Raw genomic sequence first — 10,717 nt, forward strand, 5'->3', positions numbered from 1 at the left:
CGAACTCCTTGGGTTTATTGCTAATCTATTGAAGATAAAGTCGAGAAGTTCGGTCACCGGAAGTAAACAACAAAACGCATTTTCTGAGTAAAATTACGGTAGTAGAATATAGACAGCAAAATTCTACTGATATAATGGCAGAGGTGGGCAAAAATATTTTTGATTTAATTTAAACAAATATTCACCCTTTAAAGATAAGGGTACTGATCTCTACAACTGACTTATTATCTATAGACTATGTAACATTTCACCGAAAATTTCATGATACATGTACATACAAAATGTACTTGTACATATCGATCCGTTCCCTAGTGGATTCGTCCCCAGTAGATTCGTTCCTAAGTGGATCCGCCCCCTTTTATGAAGTTGACCCCTGCCCCAATAATAAGCTAGATGCAATATGCATTAGGAATTCATACAATACGTAACATAGTCATAGGTCGAAGTTACCAGTGTATATCCATATAACCTGAATAAAAATGTTCCAAATCGTGGTTCTGCACAAGGGAACAAGGTGAAGCTGGGTTTTGATTGAAATGTGTACCAGTGTAACCATGTGACTGATTGTAACCATACCTAATATGAGGAACGCTCCTGAAGAAACATTAATTAATACGATGAAGGTAAAACCTTTTAACACCCCCGAAGAAACATTGATTTAAAACAACTTTGATAATTTTTGTCAGCTCTGTTTTGATATTTTATACTTATAACCTTCAAGTATGGCAAATTTTGTAATGATATATATTTGTCCTAAAGAATTATACTGATTGTCGTGGTCTGATATGTCTATTGGGCGAAATGTCCAGCATTCATAAGGAATTATTGGTTGCCATGGTCTGAAATGTCTTTGGGTCGAATTGTCCGGCACTGGTTAACATTATGGTTCTTATATTTGCGAAATGTCTTCAAAGATTTCTTTTATTGCATTTAGTTTCACTTCATTCTTTTCCATTTTGTATAGTTAAATTATACTTTTATAACAATTTGATTCATTTTATCGAATTGATTTGTTTCGATTCTTTCTTTTTATCGATTATTTTCGTTTCGGTTCCTTTTCGTTTCACAATTTTTATGACCCGAAAATTATGGATAATATTGATTACATAATTTTCGTAAACATCTGGACGCCATACTGCAGACTATAATGCCAACCCTATCTTGGAAAATCTATGATTCGATTTGTATTTAATTATTGAAACTAGCAAATATTTTCCGAGACTGGTTTGGCTCTCAATCGCACATATGTGCAAGTATACGCAAATGAATCTGCCATTGTGCTGTTTTTCAGCTCCTGAAAATGCAGGTACAAACCGGATATTGATGCTTTTTCTTGCCATAAGTATACAGAACCAAGTTGATAATACAACCATAAACTATATGATAATTTTTGTTACAGATCAGATTTGATATATCATTCTTATAACTTTATAATATGGTAAATTTTGTTATGATATACAATTTTAATTGTCCTAATGCATCATCCTAATTGTCATGGTCTGAAATATCTGACATTTATGGAGAATTGTAGGTTGTCATGATCCAAAATGTCTTTAGGTCGAATTCTTCGGCTTGGGTAAAAATTATGGTACCTTTAAACTGTGAAATGTCTATAGATTTCTTTTCTTCCATTGTTTCATTTCAGTTTTTTTATTTGTATTGTTTTATTTTAATTTAATTTTGTTTTGATTCATTTTGTTACGAATCATTTCGAAACTAGCGAATATTTTCTGAGTCAGGTTTGGTTCTCAAGCACATATACAGTGTATACGCAAATGAAGCTGCCATGTTGCTATTTTTAAGCCCCTGAAACTGAACGTTATTGATGCTTTTTCTGGCCAAAAATATTTTGCAGAACCCAGTTGATAATGCAACCAGTAATGCTTCCCATTGGAGTTACAAATGTTGATGTATTGGATTTTGCACACATTTGTTGCCACATTCATTTGTATGAATTAAAATGTTAAACATAATTATTGGAAATAAATAATCTCATCCTTTTCTATATATCTTTTCTTAAATTTTACTATATAAAAATGAATAGATTGTACTTTATAAAATATTATTACTATTAAGCCAAAATAAGTACAGTTTAGAGTAATTACATTTTTGTACATATTATTATCTCATTACAAAATGAAAAGTAATTAGTCAATGTAAGTAATTTTTTTATCATTATAGGATTATTGATTTCCATTTACTTGTTTTTAATCAAGATTTTTATGAACATACACATGTGTAAATGAAACAACCTGCAAACGATGTCTTTTTCTCTGAATAAATATACTAAACCTCATTTCTTACCTTGAAAGTGTGATAACCATAGTCATAAATAAATTGTCTGTAAAGAACAAGTTTCAGTAAATGACACTAAATTTTACGCACATAAATTAATATAATGTAATTATTAGAGGGGACGGATCAACTTGGGGACAGAACAACTTAAGGATTGAAAAGTACAAATGGATGGCATGGGGATGGATCAACCTGCTACCCATGAATTCAGACTTGTCATTTGGCTCCAATGATTCCATTTTTGTCTCTGAATAAACTTTTGATGCCAGAGAAACAATGTAGTTATACGTTGTGCATTTTAAGAAGAGTTCAGTTTAAAAACAACAGAATATATTTTATTTTCATCAATGATGATCTTAAATGTAAATACATGTACCTCTTACCGACTATTGTAAATGTAAGGGAAGGATGGCCATGTAGATTAAAAGCTGTATTTGTAATAATGGATTGACATTGCTCTTGGTTTGAGTCCATCCATGTGTCCCTGTTTCTAGGCATCTGCCCTAGTCCAGGGGTTTCATGTATTTTCAAGCCCTGGAATATCTGGCCTTGTGACCATGGCAGAAGCTTACATTAGGCAAACAGTTGTAAATCTAGCCATCAGTTTAAAAGCTTTACAGATCTAAAGTTGATTTTTTGACTTGTAAATGCATTTATATTCACTGATGTTAAATAAAAATTGATTTAATTTACCATACCTTAACTATATGTACCTACCAAATACCACAGGAGCTTGAAGTCACGCCATTAAACTACATGTACCTACCAAATACCACAGGAACTTGAAGTCACAGCATTCTGTAAATGCTGCATGAAGCTCATAAGTGTGGGTCATAATAACACTGAGCTTCTCTCACAGAGAAAATTAACCTGAGATTTCAAGCTCATATGCACCCGCAAGCCCATGCTTGGAGCTTGTATTTGACAATTTTGCCCTCGGTTGAAAAGCTCTACACTGTAAACTTAGGACTACACCTTAAAGAGGTCAGATTTCCTTTACCCATACTCAATTCAAACAGCTTACATGTATCATCTAGTCAAAAATTTCCTCTGACCCTGTAATCCTCCTCTTTTATTTGTATATTGATGTGTTGAGTTAGGGTGAAATAGAATTAAGTGCCATACATAGAAGTAATTTTTTTGTGGTACTGTGGAGTATTAATACACTTCAAATTATCTGGTTGAAATTGTGCATGCCAGACCTACATGTATCTGCATGAAGTTAAATTCTAAATTCATAATGCAAATAATTCTTTTTATATTTAAGTTGTGCACATTCTTACATAATAACCCTTGTTTTGCACTCTTTCTTTTGGTAAATATTTATTTTTTCACCTTTTTTGACCTCTGGCATACATTTTGTAGATCTTCAGATTACTGGTAGATGTTTTATCACGAGGCAACATCTCTTATTGTGATGACTTTTTATATTACCTTGACCAATCATCTAGGTCCAAATTTTTTTGATTGTGCTTTTACTGAATAAAGAAATCAGTTTTTTTCTGCTATTGTCATACATGTGCTACTAGTCTTCATTGTTCAAAATATCTGCTGGAGAAATATTTATCCACTGGATAACTTGTAGAGATAGTACTAGACTTATCCAATGACTACCTTTTGTCCAGGACAGTATTTAATATTTAAATAAATATTATTTTCAAACCCTTTTATGCATTACAGAGACCTGCACCAGCTGACCACAGAAGAAAGTGGGACAAAGATGAGTATGAGAAGATTGCTCAGGCTAGATTGGAAGAAGAACAGATGAAATTACTGGAGAAAGAATTGAAAGAACCCCCTGTTAAGAGAGAGCTTTTGAAACCAAGAGAGTATAAAGTAATTACTTCAATCTACGCTACCATCAACATAAATTTTAATTTCTCCACTCTTCACAGTGGAGTAATCATTTCCCTCCATTGTGTCTCCATTAAATTAAAAACTGAGATAAACGTGCTTCATTCCTATACTTTTCACTCATATTTTTTATATGTAATTCAAATGCTTTTAAACTTTAGAATCATTAAAAATAGTTTACCTTTAAAATGAAGGAATTAAATTACTAATTTACTTTGTAATGGTAATTCCACTGTGTTTGTTGGAGACAAAAGTTTCCACTGTGGAGAGTGGAGAACTGAAAATTAGTGTTGACAGTAGCATAACTGCTTGATAATAAGTTTTAGATGTAATTGGATTAATCAAGTGTCGGTATATTTTATATCCAGCAATGGATGTGCCATCTTAATAGTTAAGATTTTGTGACATGCTTAACATCTAACAGAGTCAATTAAATAGGTTTTAAGGACTTTACTCTGTATAAAATAGTATACTATTAATATAGTGAATGTGTTTTGGACACTTTTGATGTTAAAAAGATCAATTTAGTGTTGGTAGAATTATCTACAGGGTTTCTGAGATAAAATTTAAGCCGATACTTAAAACTGAATTGATCTGATCTTTTGTTGATAAACTAGGAGAAATTTTTTCCTAAACCTACAACTTGCATGTAGATGATCATAGGGAGTTTGATAAACTTCTTAAAATGTCAGATGGGAGATTCCTAAAATTGTAATTTCACTCACAAAAAATTTTTGGCCAATAGAAAAATATATGTAATACAAAAGAAGAAAAACACTATGAATTTCGAGTGCACTTAGTTTGATACTACTGTGAAAGTTCTTTAATTCGTGGATACCAGTTTTCGTGGATTAGGGAAGAACCACAAGTTTGGAGGTTTTCAGTATACACATCAATAGGAATCTCCTTTTCGTTGGGAACCAAATTTTGTGGTTTGGCTTACCCATCAAAATCATGAAAATTGGTACCCCACGAATTATAGTACTTTCACAGTACTTGCAATGAATTGTTTGTTAACTTTTTAGTAAGACCAGTACCCGGTTTCATAAAAAAATCTTAAATTGAGATTTCCTTAAATCATTCCTCAAATTTCGCCCAATCAGATCATTTGAAATTGAAGATTTGAGGAAAAATTCAGGATTGGAGGAAATTCTTAAATTGAGATTTTTTTTTATGAAACCCAGGCCCAGTTTAATAGATTTTTTTGTATTTGAATATTTTTTCATTTGTTATTATAGGTTGATTTAGATTCAAAGTTGGGAAAATCTCAAGTAATCACAAAGACCACACCTCAATCAGGACAAGGAGGGTAAAGACCTATTAAAGACTAGTAATTACAGTGTATTTAATGATGATGTTCAAGACTTCCCTTGCAGAAATGACAATCAGCTGGTTAACTTACCTAGATAGTGAACTGGAAAATTGAAGAAAAATGTTTCATAATTTCATTACATAGGTATTTGAATCTACCGGTATATTGTATGTCTAAAAGAAACTTTTAAATCTCCTTCCAATTCGTCAAGTTATTTACCTAAGTCAGTTCATTTAGATGATTGTCATTTATTCAAGTGAAGACTAATTCTTCCCCATGTACATTATCATTTTATCTGCTATAATAAATTATAAACAAATATACAGTGTATAACTATGCACAGCGTATGAACTAGTATGTACAGAGTTGAAAATATTTTATATCCCCCCTTAATGAATGGGTGGTATATTGGAATAATCATGTCCATCTTTCCATCTGTCAAATTCTGATAGTAATTATTTCGGCCCCCATTGGTTGCGTTGGTTTTAAATTGGATGTCTGATTGGACATTACATTCTCCGTAATATTTAATGATAGCATCCTGGTAACCCACTGTATTTCAATATAGCATCTTGCATCTAAATATTATAGCATCACATTTATATTGGACCCTATGGGAAGTTTTTTCAAATAGCATGCAGGTAAAAATATAGCATCAGGGCATCTCCCTTGGGGAGACCACTGTAGTAACATATGCAATTTTGGAAACTGTCCAATAACAACTTCTTGTACAAGTGAAGTAAGCCTTGCACAACAGCACATACAACTCTTTGTTCTCTTTGATCCTGCCAGGAAACATCCTTCTCCTCTGATTTGCACCATTCTAGAATTTCTAGCCAACATATACATGATATACTACATGTACTAAGAACAAATTTTCATGCTTTTGATTATTTATATTCATAATTAAACAGTTGAAAAATTATGGTTTTTCATACTTAAGTTTTTGTTTCAGATATTATTGCAATGTATGTGATTGTGTTGTCAAAGACTCCATCAATTTTCTTGACCACATCAATGGAAAAAAACGTAAGTTTTTAGAAACATTGCACAGTGAAACCTTACTTTTTGATATATATATATATGTTTGCAAAAAAGGAAAATTATATCTATTAGACAAATATGCAGTCTGCGATTTTGGCTACTAATCCAATGTTCTTATATTTTCCCAGACTAGTAGATTTTTATTTAGACTAGTAATTTTCCACTAGTCCAATTTTTCATTCTCATAACATATTTTATTTTTGATGGACAGATCTGCAGATAGTAATTAGCCATTTATTATTGTAAAGAAACTACTGCAATGTTGTCTTGTTTCTGTATTATAAAACCTCTTAAGTCTTATTTTGTTTGGACTAGTGAATCATTTTTCCTACTAATGAAATATTTTGTATAATAGCCCTTTGGACTAGTTGCTTAAAGGTATATGGTGCACACTGTTTATAGTACATTTTATTCTCTCAAATTTTAGATTTTTCCCTTTGTATTTATTTAAGGTTATTCTCACTTTCCATAAAATATAAGGGGCAAAATTTATTATGACAGAAATCTTCTTTGAAGTGAATAACTATTTAAGTAGCTGTCTTTGTAAGAATCATGCAAAATCTGAAAAATGTGATACACCCCAAAAAAGGCCACATATTTTTATTTTTGTAATTAAGTTGTTTAATTAGTCTATTTTATGAAATGTGTTATTATTCATTCAAATCTTTTTGCTCTTAGGAGATAATCAACATTGAAAATCCAATAGATTCTATTGTTTTGAGTGCTATTTACAGAGTTGTCTCCTTTATTTTTGAAATCAACAGTACATTCTATATATCTTTTCATCTCCTAAGAACATGGATTTTATGAAAAACTGAATGTTAATTTCTGTTAACTATGGCAATTCAAGCAAATTATCAAAATTAAAAATATGTAGGTTTTTTGCCCATGAATCACATTTTGCATGATTCTTACCGAGAGTCCTTTTTAAATAGCAGTCTTTTTCAAAATCATGCAAATTTTGTAATACGTGATACACATTTTAACTTTTGTTATTAAGTTATTTTGTAGGTCTATATGATGAAATGTATAATCATTCATTCCAATCTGTCTGCTTTTAAGAGAAAATTAACAACAGTTTCTGTTGTATTTTAGTGTCATTTACAGAGTTATCTACCTTAATGTTGATTACTATAGTACGTAATTTAGATCTCCTATGAACAGGAGTTATAAGAAAAACTACATGTTAATTTCTGTATACTACAAAATTTTAAACAAAATATCAAAACAAAAATATGTAGGCTTTCCAACCATGAATCACATTTGCATGATCCTTACCTGGAGTACTACTTAACCTTCTGATATCAAGTGTTTAGTTTTACCAATTATGTTTAATTTACACCTATTGCATTTTGCTTGTATTATCTGACAAAAGTTCTGATAGCAAAATAAGCCTATATTTTACTAAGTAGTATGGACTTGCATGTTTAAATTAGTGAATTTTCAAGGCTGAATTCATTATCAACCCAAAATATTACTTCAGTGGTTCAGCAGAAATGTGTAGGTTTGTTTGATTTTAGATGGTAGCCTATGTTAAGGTTTGAAGCACCACATGAACCACAAAAAATGTTTGTCCTATAGTAATAAGCTTCAATTTGTTTATAATTTTTAATTTAATAGATCAAAGAAATCTTGGAATGTCCATGAAAATAGAAAGATCAACATTAGACCAAGTAAAGAAAAGATTTGAGGCAAATATGAAGAAAAGAGAAGAGAAGAAAAAAGAATATGACTTTGAAGAGAGAATGAAAGAGCTGAAAGAAGAGGTACACAAATTAAAAAAGCTTAAGTTAAATTTCTTTTTAAGGTCATAGAACCTAAGAATTTCCAGGATAGATATTGTTTTCAGAGCTTTATTAAGGTTAAATAATGTGTCCATAGTTGTTCCAATCTCTAATGTCCTATCAAGCTGTGTTCTGTGAAGTAGCTTTAGAAAGAACCCTATGTTTAAAAAAAAGTCATGTTTATTTTTAGTCTCGCTCCAAAACTGAAAGAAAAGCTTCAGTTGGCCTGTTTTTCTTTCCTAAAAAACAAGTACAAAATACAGCAATAATGGACATATTTCACTGAGAAGTGAGTTTAAGTGACACAGAGAAAAGTTGCTTTTGAATACCATTTCTATTTATAGTTTTTTAAGAAATTACTGTAAATGTACTTATTTTCATGGTGTACTAATATTTGCTATTTTGGCAGTGGACAGAAAATCGTGAAACGTAGTACTTGCGAAATTGATATTAAACATTATAAAATGGTAATGATTTTTTTTAAATCACGAAAATTGACACTGGCAAATATGTTCTCTTGACAGAATCTATGAAAATTAATACAGAATTGAGCAGAAACCAACTAAATGGGACCCTACCCAGAATGTTCCAAAAAACAAAAGGATTTCATATCACACTTTTTGTAATTTGAATACTTGTTGCAAAATGTTTTCTATGGTGTAGCAAAACAAACACAAAAGTTTAATGCTATTCAAATGTTGTAACTGTTTCAAAGTTCAGATGATTTAGTTTTCATTACCTATGTCACCCCAATTATTAGCCCTTTATCTGCATGTCAAACATTGCAATACACTTACTGTAATCAAGAACTCAAACATTATTGAACCATGTTTTTAAACTTTGAACAGTGTATATATAAAATTTTTGAAGATATGCGTCTCCTACTAGTGGTTAATTATACATCTCCTCTCCCTACATTTCAGCATGGTGAACTTGTCCATTTTGTATCTGGCTATTTTAAACAGATTATCTGTAACCTTATTACATCAAACCCTTACTAATTTTCAGGAGGAGAGACAGAAGTCCTATAAGAAGGAGAAGAAAGCTGATAGAAAGAGAAAGGCAGAAGGGGAACTGAACTTAAACATTGACCCTGATATGGCTGCAGTGATGGGATTTTCAGGGTTTGGGGGCTCAAAGAAATGATCATAGCATTTTAATTTTCGTGTAAGAGTGATTGTGTAGTGTAAATTGAGAAAAGAAGCAAGAATGTTTATTGTACTGTGTAAGTTTTGTATACTAGAGAGAAAAAAAGTTGCAAATGAAGAATTTTATCTGAAACAGTTTTTGCTGTTGATGTAGTGTGTTGATATCTGTAATAGATTTGTCATGAAAATATTTGTGTATTTATTTTATAGTAACCGAATTTTAAGATGTTTCTCACTGTAAGTTATGGATAAGAATGCTATGAATATACATGTACTAATATTTATACTATGAATATACAAGTACTAATATTTATACTATGAATATACATGTACTGATATTTATACTATGAATATACATGTACTGATATTTATACTATGAATATACATGTACTGATATTTATACAATTTATATATATGTATGAATATTTTAGTACACATAAATTCAGAAATTATTATGATAAATCTCACCATCATCAAAATTCCAAAAATTAAAACTTGTATTATATAGATATTTAAGCTTTTTCTCACAATTGCATGTTTAAATTCTCATTTTGAATACAAAATAACAAAAGTCATATTGATGCACCCAATAAATTTTAGAGTTTGCGATACTTAAAATTTTGTTAAAAAAAAAAACTTAATTTTTTTTTTACATATAAATCTATGATTTCAAGGGAATTCTTTGGCCAATATTAGAGTTAGAAAGGTTTTGAGAAATATGCAATTAAAATATTCAATGAAGCATGGTCCAGTCTTTGAAAGAAGATCAGTGTCCTGAATATTGTCAATTATAATTTGTAGTCAGTTCCATTAACAAGAAGGTCTACACTAGAAATTGGATGGAGTTAATTTGATCAAATTTGTTTAACCAACATTCTCAGAAATTTTCTGTTCTGCAGTTGAAAATAATTGAAAATGTGTAAACCTAATGTTTACCAATCTAAATAAAACATAGTGGACACATTACAAGAGCTAGTATTAATTTGATTGATGTTTTACTAGCTTTAAAATAGGCTTCCATGTAAGGCATGTTACCATAGGGAACCCCAAGAAGTTTATTAAAAGTTGTTTCCATTTGTAGTTATTTTTTAGTCAAATCATTAAATGTAAACATTAAAACTTTATATTTTTTATTTGAATAGAATAATATGTACATCAATGAACACAAAACATTGCAAAACAATAATGAATTGTAATTGCAGGCTTTGAAACAACTTTGTGCTTTGTCAAAGATCTTTTGTTTTAAAGAAAGTTTTATAATAAACTGAGAAATACCCGAG

The 10,717-nt window shown here is 30.6% G+C and overlaps 1 protein-coding gene across 1 annotated transcript; it reads left to right on the top strand.

Annotated features, from left to right (window-relative positions):
• Positions 1-4: 4 nt before the first annotated feature.
• Positions 5-10,716, top strand: LOC148604784 (zinc finger matrin-type protein 2-like). The gene is made up of 6 exons (XM_088549468.1): positions 5-143; positions 3,976-4,131; positions 5,388-5,458; positions 6,417-6,490; positions 8,126-8,271; positions 9,298-10,716. The coding sequence occupies exons 1-6, from the start codon at positions 135-137 to the stop codon at positions 9,433-9,435; spliced, it is 594 nt and encodes a 197-aa protein (XP_088405594.1). The 5' UTR covers positions 5-134; the 3' UTR covers positions 9,436-10,716.
• The last annotated feature ends 1 nt before the right edge of the window (position 10,717 follows it).

This window comes from Perna viridis, chromosome 10 (genome assembly GCF_037379345.1).
Source record: "Perna viridis isolate PV_CMFRI_1.1 ecotype Kerala chromosome 10, ASM3737934v1, whole genome shotgun sequence".
Lineage (NCBI taxonomy): Eukaryota > Metazoa > Mollusca > Bivalvia > Mytilida > Mytilidae > Perna > Perna viridis.

Bases quoted from the DNA above. Each gene is read 5' to 3' on its own strand.
- LOC148604784 (XM_088549468.1), top strand. The intron at 5,459-6,416 runs GTAAAGACCTAT...TTTTTGTTTCAG, and splicing joins CCTCAATCAGGACAAGGAGG to ATATTATTGCAATGTATGTG. The intron at 8,272-9,297 runs GTACACAAATTA...ACTAATTTTCAG, and splicing joins TGAAAGAGCTGAAAGAAGAG to GAGGAGAGACAGAAGTCCTA.